Source organism: Symphalangus syndactylus, chromosome 14 (genome assembly GCF_028878055.3).
Source record: "Symphalangus syndactylus isolate Jambi chromosome 14, NHGRI_mSymSyn1-v2.1_pri, whole genome shotgun sequence".
In the NCBI taxonomy this organism is placed as follows: domain Eukaryota; kingdom Metazoa; phylum Chordata; class Mammalia; order Primates; family Hylobatidae; genus Symphalangus; species Symphalangus syndactylus.
In genome coordinates, this window is record NC_072436.2 from 25,302,132 (window position 1) to 25,315,442 (window position 13,311).

The 13,311-nt window shown below is 52.2% G+C and overlaps 1 protein-coding gene across 5 annotated transcripts in view; it reads left to right on the forward strand.

Annotated features, from left to right (window-relative positions):
* Positions 1–13,311, forward strand: part of TET3 (tet methylcytosine dioxygenase 3) — a 125,963-nt gene that overhangs the window by 15,073 nt on the left and 97,579 nt on the right. For 2 of the 5 annotated variants that reach the window (XM_055243717.1, XM_063617486.1), the window contains exon 3: positions 3,180–3,236. In XM_055243717.1, the coding sequence (XP_055099692.1) occupies positions 3,180–3,236 (57 nt within the window). Of the gene's footprint in view, positions 1–709; positions 814–2,324; positions 2,506–2,761; positions 2,872–3,179; positions 3,237–13,311 lie in introns of those variants that run through there. The other 3 variants (XM_055243723.2, XM_055243715.2, XM_055243721.1) reach the window with 3 other exon arrangements.

Genomic DNA, 13,311 nt, shown 5'->3' on the forward strand with positions numbered 1-13,311 from the left:
CTGGTATAGCCGAGGATTGCTGGAAGGCAGGGTGGGGACCTGTGTTTGGGGTAGGGCTGAATTACCACCGGGAGATGAGTGGAGCCAGGAGTTGGGATGGGAACTTGGCTCTGTAGCTCCTTCAGGCTGCTGAGGAAGATAGGTGCTGGTTGAGCAAGTCTGGGAGTAGATCACAGTTCAGTTCTGGCAGGTCCTGCCCTCCCAGGACAGCAGGTGTCTCTCAGATCCTTGAGGACCTCAGGGAGAAGGCTGACCAGAAGAGGGGCCTTTACATATCAGTGCCCAGCCCCCTGCCTCTCCACCCTCCTGCCTCTCCACCCTCCTTGTGTAGAAACTTGGCTCAGCACATTCCAGCTCTGTGCAGAGCCTAGGAAAGTAAGGAAGACAGGGCCCCCGCCCACGTGGGAGGACTGCCGTGTAAATAAATAACTGCACTTCATTGTGACTGGTGCCCTGGAAGAGGCAGTACACTGCTCTGTCAGGACCCGGGAGGAGCAGATGTTGCTCATGGGAGCTTGGTGATCTGAGAAACTGGCAGGGGGAGGCAATGTTTAAACTAAGTCTTGTACCACATTAGCTTGCCAGATCGGGGGAGGTGGAGAGGGATCCAGGCAGAAGGAGCAGCACCGGGAAGTCTCTGAGGCATGAAAACATTACTAGATCCATAGCTTAAAGGGAAGTGATTGGGTTCAAGTGCTCTCGGTCTTCTTTGTATCTCCCTGGGGTTGGCAGAGACAGACAGAACTTAGAGAATTGGAAAGAGAAGGACCTAGATTTGAATTCCAGCCCACCACTCACCAGCTGTGTTGACAGGTAAGTAAGTTAACATCGCAAAGTCCATCCGTTGCCCTGTTAGAGATGAGGTTGTATGTGGAGTAAGCCAAATGAGATGATCCTACAACGTGGTTGGCACAGGGCCTGGCATGTAGCAGGGGCTTGATAAACTGTGGCAGCCGCTGCAGCAACCGTACTAGTTGTTACTGTCCAAGCATTGTTTGTCTCTCCTATCCAGCAGCAGACTGGGGGGTATGTGTGAGGGCAGGGGTTTTGGGGACCAGGATAAAGGAGGGACTCCACTTGGCCTGGTCATTGTCAAAGTTGAGGGGCACAGAAACCCATTGTTCCACCTGAGCCGTGCTTAGGACACTGTTCCTTGCCATGCTTTGCCACCTGCCTCCCTCCCTGCCCTGGGAGGAGCCCAGGAGGGCTGCCCTGTGTTCCCAGGGGGAGGCAGGTGTGGGCCCTGATGCCTCCTGGAGTCTCCTCACTGGAGGCCAGCTTTGCTGTCTCTCCAAAGGCAGCTCATCTTGTTCTGAGTACCCCCTTTGGGCCCCCGGGGAGGGGACAGCAATTAGGCATCTGTGGTGTCGTGGGTAGGAGAGCGAATCACTGGGTCAGGGGCTCTCAAACATCCTAACTAATCCTGTGAGTCACTTCTCCCTGGCCTCAGCTTATTCATCTGTGAGAATGAGAAGGAGCACCCAGTGAGCTCTTCCAGAAATTGATTCACCTGCAGTGAATCTTCACAACTGGATGAGGTAGCTGCTATTTGTAGTTCAGTTTTATAAGATGAGCAAAGAGAGGCTACGAGAGGTAAGTTACAACCAGCTAGGTAGTGATGGAGCCTGGAGTTTGTGGGTACCAAAGTGTGTGGAAGTCCCTTCCTGGGAGGTAGAAGCTCTGGGGTGCTCAACTACAGGGAGGGATTGGGGTGGGGAACGATGTGCCCCAGGTGGCCCAGGAAGTAAATCTAGGAGTGGATTGCAGGGTCTGCCTCTCCCCTCTCTGTTCTTTCTCATCCTGCCCTCCTTTCAGTCTTCTGATGCAGCTTTCAAAGGCTGAGTCTGGAAACTGGAAGGCCAGAGCTCTTGGGGTCTGGGCTACCTCCCCTCCTCTGCCTTTCCAGGAGATGGGAAGCCCTGAGGTCTGGGGACCCTTGGGATCTTGGGGGTTACCTCCTGTAGCCTCTCTAAGAGTGGAGAACCCATTGTGGGGTGTTGGTGGGGAGGCTGTCTTGGATAGGTATGTTCTGGTGGGGCTGGGGGGTGATCCTAAAGTGAGGTGTGGGTGTTTGTGTGTGTGGAGGAGGGCAGGGTTGACACAGGAGGTGTGGGCTCCGAGGAGCCTGTTTTCTGAGGTGGGCGCTGGAGCAGGGAGGAGCAGAGAGCCTGCATAGCTGTTAAGAGTATGGTCTTCAGAGCCGACAGACCTGGCTCCGAGTCCCGGCTCTGCTGTTTCCTAGCTGCGTCACCTTGGGTAAGTTGTTTCACTTATTTTATCACCTCATTTGCAGAATGGAGTAAAGGTTTGTGCTGCCTGGGCTTTTTCTTCTTTTTTGAGGATGAAGGGGCTATTGCACTTCATGCCCTTGTGACAGGGCCTGGTGCCGTCCTAGCTGCTGCCAGGATGATGCTGGGGTTAGAGAGTGGCGAAGCGGGAATCCCCCCGGCGTCTGGTCCGCTCCGCTCCGCCCGGAGGCGCAGTCTGTCATCTTTGATCCTGGAGGTGCAGAGGACGCCTTCTGGGTTACTACCTTCGGGGTCCCCGCGGGAGGAGGCCGGGGGTGCCCTGGGATGCCCCAGCCTGCTGGGGAGCGGCACGGCGGGCCTGGGAAGCAGCCAGCGCGGCTCAGCAGCACCCTCGGTGGCGCCCCCGCCTCCCGGCTGGGCAGGTCCGCCAGGCGGGGGCAGGGCCGGCTACGGGGATTGGCTGGCGAGCGCGCCGCCCCCTCGCACACCAGCCCCGCGGCGGGGAGGGGAGCGCAGCCGGCAGCTGGCCGCCGCCTCCTCTGCAGTGCCTCCCTCCGTGCGCTCCCTCCGGCGGGGATAATGGGAGGCCCGCCGGCCAATGCACCAGAGGAGGCCGGCCGAGGTAGAGCGCGCGGGGCCGGGGATGGCCGGGCGGACGCGGGCCGGGGGTCGCCGTCCTCTCGGATCTCGGGGGGATTCTCAGAGGAGAAATGAAAACAAAAACACACTGCAAGGCGGAGGAGCCCGTCTGCCGTGATCCGGGCGGCAGCTGGAGGCAGGAAGATGGTCCCTGATAGCCTTTCTTTCCCAGGCTGTATCCCCTCCCGTTCGCCTTCTTCCCCTCCGGCCGGGCTGGGGGCTGTAGCAGGAGGACTTTGCTGCCTTCCCGGTACCCGCCTGGCTCACACGTCCCTCTGGCTTCTTTTGCAGGTGGAAATAAAGGCTGGTGAAGGAGCCGGGCCGTGGGGACAAGGAGCGGCTGTCAAGGTACCTTGTGTGTGTGCGTGCGTGTGCGTGTGTGTGGTGGCGGTGAAGTGTTTGACCGGATTGGATAAAAATAAAGGGTCTCCTCTGGTGATCCCTTAATCTCCCACTGTGTGTGTAGCAGCCGCTGAGGGGGAGGGGCGGCGGGGGTGTGGGCGGCCAATGAATTCTCAGGCCTGTGTGGGTTTTGTTTGGATTCTTTTTGCTTTCTCAGCTGGATGGTTTTGGGTGCAGTTGGGGTTTGGTTTGTTGAACTGTTTTTTTTTTTTTTTTTTTTTAAGACATGCAACCCACTCCCCACCCCTGCCTCTGGAAATCTCTCGAGAATGTCCCTGGCACTGTTGGTTTGCATCCAATCTGCAGAAATCCCGGGGGGGGGGGGGGGGGGGACGGTGTGCGGGGGGGGGTGGGGGGGCGTAAGAGGGAGGGAGAATTGCGCTCCTGAGTCTGAAGCTGATAGGATGTCATTAGTCATGCTGCTGTCACCATGGAGATGGCTGGAGAGGAGAGGAGGTGGTGGGGGTGAGGATATTTTGGGTAGGGTGGGGGCTGATGCAACATCATGACTGGGAATCCGGCGGGCGTCTGCTGTTACTCTGTGTGACTTGGTGTCTAGGGGACTGGGAAGAGAGTGTTCCCAGGTGCGTGGGAAGCAGAGAAGGGGGCACTGAGCTCCTTGTGGTTGTCTGGGGGAAGGGGGGGGAGCTGGGGTATTTGGGGCAGGGGAGGGGAGAGTCCAGTAGAGTATCAACCATTACCAGGAAACCACAGATATTCCTCCCACGTTGGCATGGACCCGATCAGTAGGTTTCCTTGAGCTTGTCCCCCCTTTTCAGGGCTAAGGAGCCACCGTGAGTTTGGGATTACTCAGCAGTATCCTCTGCTGGCCCAGGGCGGAGAAAACAGATTGGGAGGTGGCTCTGTGTGGCTGCCTCTCAAGTCCAAGAGCAGAGAGGCTGGAAGGGAGCATGGGGCAGGTGGGCAGGGTCAGGGCTTATAGGACTCTTCCTAGCGGAGAGGAGGCGCGTTCCTGCCCCTGCCTCAGCCCACCTACCCTCTCAGCCGCTGGAGTCTTCAGGGAGCTGGGATCTTGGTTGCTTGGGTAGCAGGTGGGTGAGCTGCGAGTGTCCCCAGATGCCCTTAGTTTCCTCACTGGAAATTCTCTTCCCGCCCCCTGGGAAAGCTGTGGGAAGCTCCATGGAGGTGCTGGAAGTGGCATCCTGCCACCTCACTGACTGGATAGGGATGCTGGTAGGGAGGGGCTGTGCTTCCCACGTGGGGGATAGGGGCTTCTAGGCGAGGCTGCAGGGTGTATCAGGAGGCCTGGATAGTTCCCTGGCTTTGTCCCAAGGAACTTGAGGCAAGGAAGTGCTTGGGGAAGGGTGTGAATTTTGCTTCTGGAGCAGCTTCTGGGAAGGAGAAGAGCCAGGGGGCATCGGCTCCCCTGTCTATTGGGTGTGCTTTGGTGAGACTGGGAGTAGTGGATGATCACCTGGGATGAGGGGGTGGGAGGCCGGGAGGTGACAGAGGGCAGTTGATATGGGCGACACTGTGGGTGGGGAGGAGAGAGCTGAGCTCACCTCAAGTTGCCTCTCACTACACACTCTTTTCTACACTCTTCTCCGGAGCAGAACCCCCAGGTTCCACCTCTGCTTCCTCCTCTCGCCTCCCGCTGCTGGCTGGAGGAGTTGTAATCACCTCATGTGCTGTTGGAGGGGTGTGGGCACAGAGATCGTAGAGTAGACCTGCTCTGTCTCCCAGCCTGGGTAAAGCAGGCCAAGGGGATGAGGACAGATGGACCCAGGGAGGGGGCAGGCCCCTCTCTCCTCTGTATCTCCAGCCTTGTCAGCCTAGAGCTTCCCTCCCTGCTGCGAGAAAGGACGGGCTGGCAGGTTTGTTTACTCCCGAAAGCACCCCCTTCCGCTGTAGTGATGGCTTTCCCTGGCAGACCCGCTTCTCTTCAGCTCTTTCCAAGTGTGTTCTCCGTGTCTCCCTGCCTGCTGGCCCCAGATGGAGGCTGGTTTTCCGCAGTCCTGCTGGAAGCTCCCAGCCTAATACCCCAGCCTTAGTGTTGTGGACATGTGGCAGGTGCTACTTGAAAATCCAGAGGAAGCCTTCCTAACAAGTCTTCCTCCTTCCACCTTCTCAAGAGTAGGCCTGAGCTGGCTGAGTTTTTAAAACTCTGAGGTTGTATCTATGCTTGTTTTTATTGTTCAGTTGTCTGAGAATCATATGCAGCTCAGGCACTGCTAGCAAACACTCAGGTCTGAGTCTTCTGTCCTTGGTGCCACCTCCATACATAGAGTTTCCTTGGGTGGCCAGTTGGCTGCAGTGTCCCACATACCCAGGGTGAGGCAGTTTTGCCAGAGGCCCTCCCATTTTCAGGTCGTGGTGTAAGAAGGATATGTCTGATGTGTGAGCTCATCTTGGTCTGGTGTGAGATCAGACCAAGACTCTGGGACACAGGACAAAGGGGGTGTCACAAGATGGGTGCTGGCTGAGGAAGCCCCGTGGGAGAATGGTATCTAGTAGCCAGTGGGAATAGACACATATACGGTGTGCTAAGTCCTGCCAGGGTTTCAAGAATACCTATGATGTATGTATGAGTCCACATAGTGCCTAGCATAGGCACAGAGTTGAGCTTGATAAATGCAAGTTGACATTTTATTGTTTGATGCATTATATGTCTACCCATGGTATCTCAAGGAACGTGCTATAGCAGACACTGTTGCTACCACCTCCTCGTTGGCAGCCTGGAGAGGAGTGAGTGCCCAGTGCCGAGAACACCGGGCCGCCCTGCTTTCAAGGCTCCTACACGGCTCCCACACTCTGCCCCATGGGAACCCTTGACTGGCTGAGGATGTCTGGAAACTATTTTGGGATTGTGCCCAGGATCTCTGCCTTCTGTCTCTCCTTTTGACCACTGCAAAAAAAAAAAAAAAAAAAAAAAATGCCCTGTTCTCAAGGACCTGTGATCCTGGACTTTCTATACACTCTGGGTCCTTCCCACTAGTTGTTTCTTACCTGCTCTTCCTACTTCCAGCCACTTCTCTCTCGGGTATGTTTATAAGCAGTAGCCAGCTTGGGAAGATATGGAAGCAGGTGAGCATGTCAAGCTAGAGAAGTGAAGGAACTAAGCAAGAGATTTTCAGAGTTGAGTTTGAGGATGGAGAGAAAGAGGGGGCTTTCCCCATCCATGATAAGAACTGGAGTTAGAGTCCCAGAGCTCAGCTCCATCTCCTTGGTGACCCTCACCCTTTTTGAATGTCATGGGAGAGGGAGAGAGCCTTGCAAGATATACACATGAGTGAGCTGAAGGGAGAGCCCTCCTGTCCACAGTGGTGCAGGGGCCCTGGAGCTGCCCCCAGGGACCACTGTGGGGATGACTACAGCCCTTTCGGTAGGCTTGGTGAGGAGGGGCCTGGGCACTGGGCTCCCTCCAGCTGCAGATGGAGGTTTCTGCTAGAAATGGGCTTTGTGGTCTTGCCAAGTCCCCTCCCATACCCTGGAGGCTGCAGCAAATGGTTTGGCTGGATGGGGGTGGGGGCAGGGAGTATGGGAGGGGCTATGGTTTGGCTCAGCTTTTGGGTCTCACAATCCTCTTAAGTCCTCTTTCCTACCCTTGACCTCTTGGGCTTTCGGCCTCATTTCCTCTCACACCCGGGCATCTGGCAGTTAGCTGAGGACTCCCCCTCGTTCTCAGCATCTCTACAGCTTCGGAGAAGGAGCTAGATTAGGAAGCCTTTGGGCAAATAGAAGGCAGGGAAAGCTTGGAGGATTAAAACCTGTAGATTATTGTATGCTCTAGGACTATTACCCCCATCTCTATCTATTTTCTCCCCCTTTCTTCTTCCCTTTGTTTTTCAACATCCACCAAACATTTATCATGTTCTAGGTACAACATTAGGTCCTGAAAAATAAGAGAAATCATTATTATTTGATTCTCACAAAACCATTGGAAGTAAGAGACATTGACTAAACTGTTACCTAAAATTACAACTCTTGAGTGGGAAAGCCAGCACTGGAAGCTTTTGTGTTTTATATATTGAATGCTTTTGACTTCAGCGTTGTGTTTGGGGCTGTGAACTTGCACATGGCAGACAGAATCCTCACCCCAGATGCACCCAGCACTTTACATTTGCTTTCTCTCTGGCTCAGAGAACCTCGAGGGACTTCGAAGGAAGACTCAACGTGCCAAGTTTGTTTTCAATAAGTCATTGTTTCCGGGATCTAGCAATGACAGAGGAGGGCAGTGGGGTCAGAAATGGACTAGCTGGGAAGGGAGCTTAGTTTTGAAAGGCACATGTTGGCGTTAGATGTTTGGGATTTGAGATTCTGAAAGCTGGATGGAAATACTGTGCCTGAGCAATCTACCATGAACCTGAAATTGCCTTAGACTCATTTAGAGCGTGGGTCCCGCAGCCCTTACTGCTTCAGGGGGCTTCAGTGAGACCCACTGACTGAGAGGAGGAGGGTGAGAAGTACAGTTGTTAGTTTCCTTCCACTCTGTTTTCTACTCTACTCCTACTCTTGGGTTCTGTCATTAGCCATGGGGAGGTCACTTACGGTCTTTGGACTTCAGCTTTCTGGGTAAAGTGAGGGGATTGCCTTCCAAAGTTAAGTTTTTCTCAGACTAAATCTGGGGAAGGACCAGTTTTTGTGGGGGTTTTTTTTTTTTTTTTCAGTGTTCCCAAAAGGTTGCAGAACTAAAACATGGTCCCACTTATTTTGTACAGCGAGTTTGCAGCTGCTGCACATGTGGCCCAGCACCATCCAAAGTGGTCTGTGAGCCGTTCAGTGAGGCGAGCCAAGTGATCATGCCCTTGGATGTCGTGGTAGCTTTAAATTGCTATAAAGGTTCCTAAAGGCTTCCTCTTGGTTCCTGTATTTATGTTGTGGTGGATTGGTGTTAAGCAGTTTACGGGCCATATCCTGAATAGCACTGCTTTTGAACTTTTATCTGGGACAGCACAGGGTCTCTGTTTTGATGCCTCCCCACCCCATCTGGACATGACTTTTCCACTCTTCTATACCCTCCATCTTGGGGACAAAGCCTCCGCTTGAAAGAGTAGAGATCTTTTTGTCCCAGAAGTTCTCTGAGTGCCCCAAAAGATTTCCTTGCATCTCAGCTTCTGTAGATAAGGATGCCTCCTGCCTTCTCTTTCACTTCTGCAAGTCTGGGAGTCTGATGGAGGCCCATCAGAGCCCTTGGAGCCCCTGGACTGTGTGTGTGTGAATTGCATGCCTTGGAGGAAGAGAACAGTTGGGGAGGAGGCCAAGTCTCCTGTAGATGCTGGTGTGGACTTGGACCCTGCAAGAGACTAAAGCTCCATTGCCACAGGCAGGGCACCTTGAATTTTGAGCTTTTTCCATGCAGTGGCTCTTAATTTACCTAGAGGTATACATACCCTTTTTACCCTGGGGGTTGATTGCAAATTCTACCCTGATTTCTATAAACACAGACATCTTAATATTTCTGACAGTATGAGTTTGACTGTCTCTCCCCTACTTTCTCTTGCTGAGGATCTATGGCCTTTTTATTTGAGATGCTAAAGATTAGACAAAAAGTAAAAATGACTAACTTTCTTCTATTCTGGCTGCCTTAGCTAGAGGAGAGTAGGAAGGGAGGGGTAGGGGAGAGGTAACAGTATCTTGCCACAGAAATATTCCTTAAGAGGCAAACATTCCAAGGATAGGAAGATTAGGGTCTAAAGAAATCTTAGTTACCTCCGTGGCCTGGAACTCTTACGCCCTTGGTGCTTAAGTAATTGGATTTCTCAGCCCCACCTCCAGGCATTTTTTCGCCTGTGTAATCCTAACCTCATGGGCTTTGCAAAGGAAACAAAGGCATTGAAAGGGTTTGCAACTTGTCCCTGACACTGAGCTCCTGAGCTGTGAGCCCTGCCAACTGAGTTTTCCTCCTTTGCCTCCTCTGTAGCATCCACCGTCTCTCTCAAAATCCTTGTCCCCAGGAGTCTGTTTTTCTAGCCTGCAGGCCTTGGTTCCTAGCCCTACTAAGCAGATGGAATTTACAGAAGGAGCCATTTCCTGCCAGTCCACCTTCCTGTACCTCAGGGAGGTTCCATCTCTGACCCTGCTGGCCACTCTGCAGATGGGGAAGAGCCAAGGGAGGCTGGTAACTCCTGTAGGAGACAGAGAGAGGCCCTGGAAAGGGATTCTGAGCTGAGAACCCTGCCTGGATCCATAGACCAACTTTCTCTGCTGCATGTTCTCCCTTGAGTGTGACCCTTTGGCCAAGTCATCCTTCTGATGGCTTGAATAGGCTCAGGCTGGGGTACAGAGGGTTGTCCCTACTGCATCAGGCCCTGCTGGACCCAGAGAGAGGAGACTGTGCCTTCACCACATGGATCATTGTTGCCTTACATCCTAGTTCTAGGGGAGGAATATAGAAATGGGTTTTCAGGGGAACCCTGGAGGTGGTGTCCAAGAGACGTCCACCATATTTTTCCTAGCACTGTGGATCTCTCTGCTGCTGTCCTCTCCATCCTAGGACACTTTTCATGGCTTCAGTCCATCGCTAGTCCTGCCCCTTGTGCTTTGATCTCAGCTCTAAGACCTAGACTGAGCAGAGAGGACCTCTAAGGACATGCTTTGTGAAGCATGGGCCCAGGGCTCTATGTCAATCATCCAGGGAACGTGTAAGATGCCAGGGGGCTGCCCAGCCAGGACAGCTGTCTGCTAGAGTCAAACCCATGGGCTCCTGCTGCACAGTTAGGTGGAATGGGCTCAAGATAAGGGTAGCATAGGGGCCTCAGGTATGAGGGCTGGAAGCTCTGGGCAGGTGGGCCGTGTGGTATCCCCCCTTCACTAACCCTGCCACTTGTCCCTGAGCCAGGTGCTACCTGATGGTTGAGCTGTATGGGGACCTCTGCCCTGTGGCCTTTCCTCCCACTGTTATTTCTCCTTGGTTTCCTGTTTTCCAGCTGTGGGTTCCCAGAGGCGTCATTTGGACCCTGGGTAGTAGTTAGGGCTGAGCTCTGGGGTTGTGTGGTTGGAGCGGCGTGTGTCTTAGGGCTGTACTGGCAAGTGGGCCAAAGCAGTCTCAACACCCTGGCTAGGAGCCAGAAGCTGGGGCTCCGTGTCCAACCCAGGAAGCCTGGGAAGCTCCTCCCCATCACCTTCCAGATGCTGCCGCCTCCATATAGGGGGCGTTGCTCCCTGCTGGGTCTTTGCCCGAGGTCTGGGGGAAGCCGGATGTGGAGGAGGACCTGGGTGGGTGCCAGAGCACTTCATCCCTAAGCTCACCTCACCTAAATGCTCCCACCCGCACAGCCACCACTGAGACAGGCAGGACCATGCTTCAACTTGCCAAGAGTGTTTCCAAGGGCCGGTCCCTCTGGTTCAACGAGTTTGGTGGTTCTCAGCACCAACTGCATATTAGAATCATCTGAGGAGATTTCAGAAAAAAAACTATCAATGCCTGGCTCCAGCCCCCGAGAGTCTGCTGTTATTGGTCTCGAGTGGAACCTGGGCCCCAGCATTTTTCAAAGCTCCCCAGGTAATTTGAATGTGCAGTCAGAGTTGAAAGCAGCTGCCATATCCAGTTTGGGTCTCCCTGCCTCTCCCATGTCCCTGGGTTGCCCCAGAAATTTTTTCTCATTCATTGATAATTTTAATCATCAATACAGAGTTTGCAAAAGTGATGACAGACATGTCAGACAAAATACTGGATTCAGTGTTCTTTTCCATGAGAGTGTTCCATGAGTCCATAGTTATTAAAACCAGAACTTAAGCGGGAAACTATAGCAAATGATAGAAACTGAATTTTCTCCTCAGTTTTTAATTTTTAACAACTTTTAAGGCCGGGTGCGGTGGCTCATGCCTGTAATCCCAGCGCTTTGGGAGGCTGAGGCGGCCAGATCATGAGGTCAGGAGTTGAAAACCAGCCTGGCCAACAGGGAGAAACCCCGTCTCTACTAAAAATTAGCTGGGCGTGGTGGTGGGTGCCCATAATCCCAGCTACTCAGGAGACTGAGGCAGGAGAATCGCTTGAACCCGGGAGGCAGAGATTGCAGTGAGCCAAGATCGCGCCACTGCACTCCAGCCTGGGTGACAGAGAGAGACTCCGTTTCAAAAAAAAAAAAACACTTTAAAAATTGAAGTATAGTATACACACAGAAAGGCATATGCTGTGTACAGTTTGGTGAATTTTCAGAGTAAATACCTGTATAATCAGCACCTGGATCAAGAAATAAGTACCCTCACCCCGTTCCCATTGCCCAGAATTTCTACGGCATTTGGACAAAGGTCAAACCAGGCCATAGTACAGTAGTATGTGGTGGCTTTGGGCCTGGAGGGCTTCAGCTTGGCCTCCACTGGAATACCTTTAAATACTTTTCACACCTATATGGGTGCTCCTGAAACTGAATGGGTTCCCCCTGTGATAGGGCACGGGGTAGGGGCACCCTTCCAGCCCCTCCCCAGTGTCGCTCTCTCCCTTATCACCTTTAGTTTCTTTTCCACCTGGGCCTTAGGTGTCCCAGTCCCCTATCTTCGGTGAATCCAAAAATCCATATCCTTTTTTCACCTCGTATTCTGTTTTTTGATTGTGTAAGTAATACATATTCTTTGGAAAAATTAGAAAATAGAAATACGGCTGGGTGTGGTGGCTCATGCCATAATCCCAGCACTTTGGGAGGCCAAAGTGGGAGGATCACTTGAGGTCAGGAGTTCGAGATCAGCCTGGGCAACATAGTGAGACCCTCGTCTCTACCAAAAGGAAAAAAAAATAGAAAGGGAGCAAAGAGAGGAATTTGTCCATAATTTCACAGTCCAGTTAGTCATTTTTTGTTTGTTTGTTTTTTGTGAGACAGGATCTGGCCCTGCCGCCCAGGTTGGAGTGCAGTGGTTCGATCTCGGCTCACTGCAGCCTCCACTTCCCAGGCTCAAGCCATCCTCCTGCCTCAGCCTCCTGAGTAGCTAGGACTACAGGTGCATGCCACCAGGCCCAGCTAATTTTTGTATTTTTGGTAGAGACAGGGTTTTGCTATGTTGCCCAGGCTGGTCTCAAACTCCTGAGCTCAAGGGATCCCACCCCTCCTTGGCCTCCCAAAGTGTTAGAATTACAGGCATGAGCCACCTCCTAGGGCCCCATTAGTCATTGTTAACCGGAGTATCCCTCCAGACTTTATTCTATGTGTATTACATATCTGTTTAGTGTTGTTCATAGAAATGGAGTCATGCTGCATTGTAGCACACTTTCCTCTATGTAATAACTAGCAGTCGTTTATTGAGCATTTACCATGTGTGGGGCAGGCACACAGGGATAAAGTTTTCATAGTTCTCTCTTAGTTTTCAGGACAGCTCTGAGGCAGGTGGTAGTAGCCCCACCTTTCAGAAAGGAAACTGAGATTCAGGCCAGGAGCTTGACCAGAGGTTGATGTTTCACAAGGGATGAAGCTGGAATCCAAGCCAAGGATATCTGACTTTAGAGCTGATGCTTGTGTCTGTAGACTGCTGCCTCCCTCCTAGGACTGTCTTTGCATGTTGAATTCATTTACCAAATATGTATTGCGTAGAGGACATCTTTTTCCTTAGTATTTTTTCCTTTCCACTTTAATGTGAATGACTCGTATTTTACATTTAAGTGTGGGTATTGCCGATTGAGGTCTTCTGGTTGTTGGTTTGAATTCTTCTATATCATGTTTGAAGAAATGGTTTAATTGCATTTTATTAAGAAGTCTTTTTTTCCAATTAGTAGTGGATATTTGCTTTTGTCATGTCTGTTTAGCATGGTTTGAAGATCAAATGATATTTCTCCTATTGAATTGTCTTTGCAGTCTTTGAATATACTATATGTGGTAATGGGGTATTTTTTTTTTTTTTTTAGTTTTTTTTCAAGATAGAGTCTTGCTCTGTTGCCAGGCTGGAGCACAATGGTATGATCTCGGCTCACTACAACCTCTGACTCCCTGGTTCAAGGGATTCTCCCACCTTAGCCTCCCGAGTAGCTGGGATTACAGGCACACGCCACCATGCCCAGCTAATTTTTTGTATTTTTAGTAGAGATGGGGTTTCACCATGTTGGCCAGGATGGTCTCGATCTCCTGACCTCGTG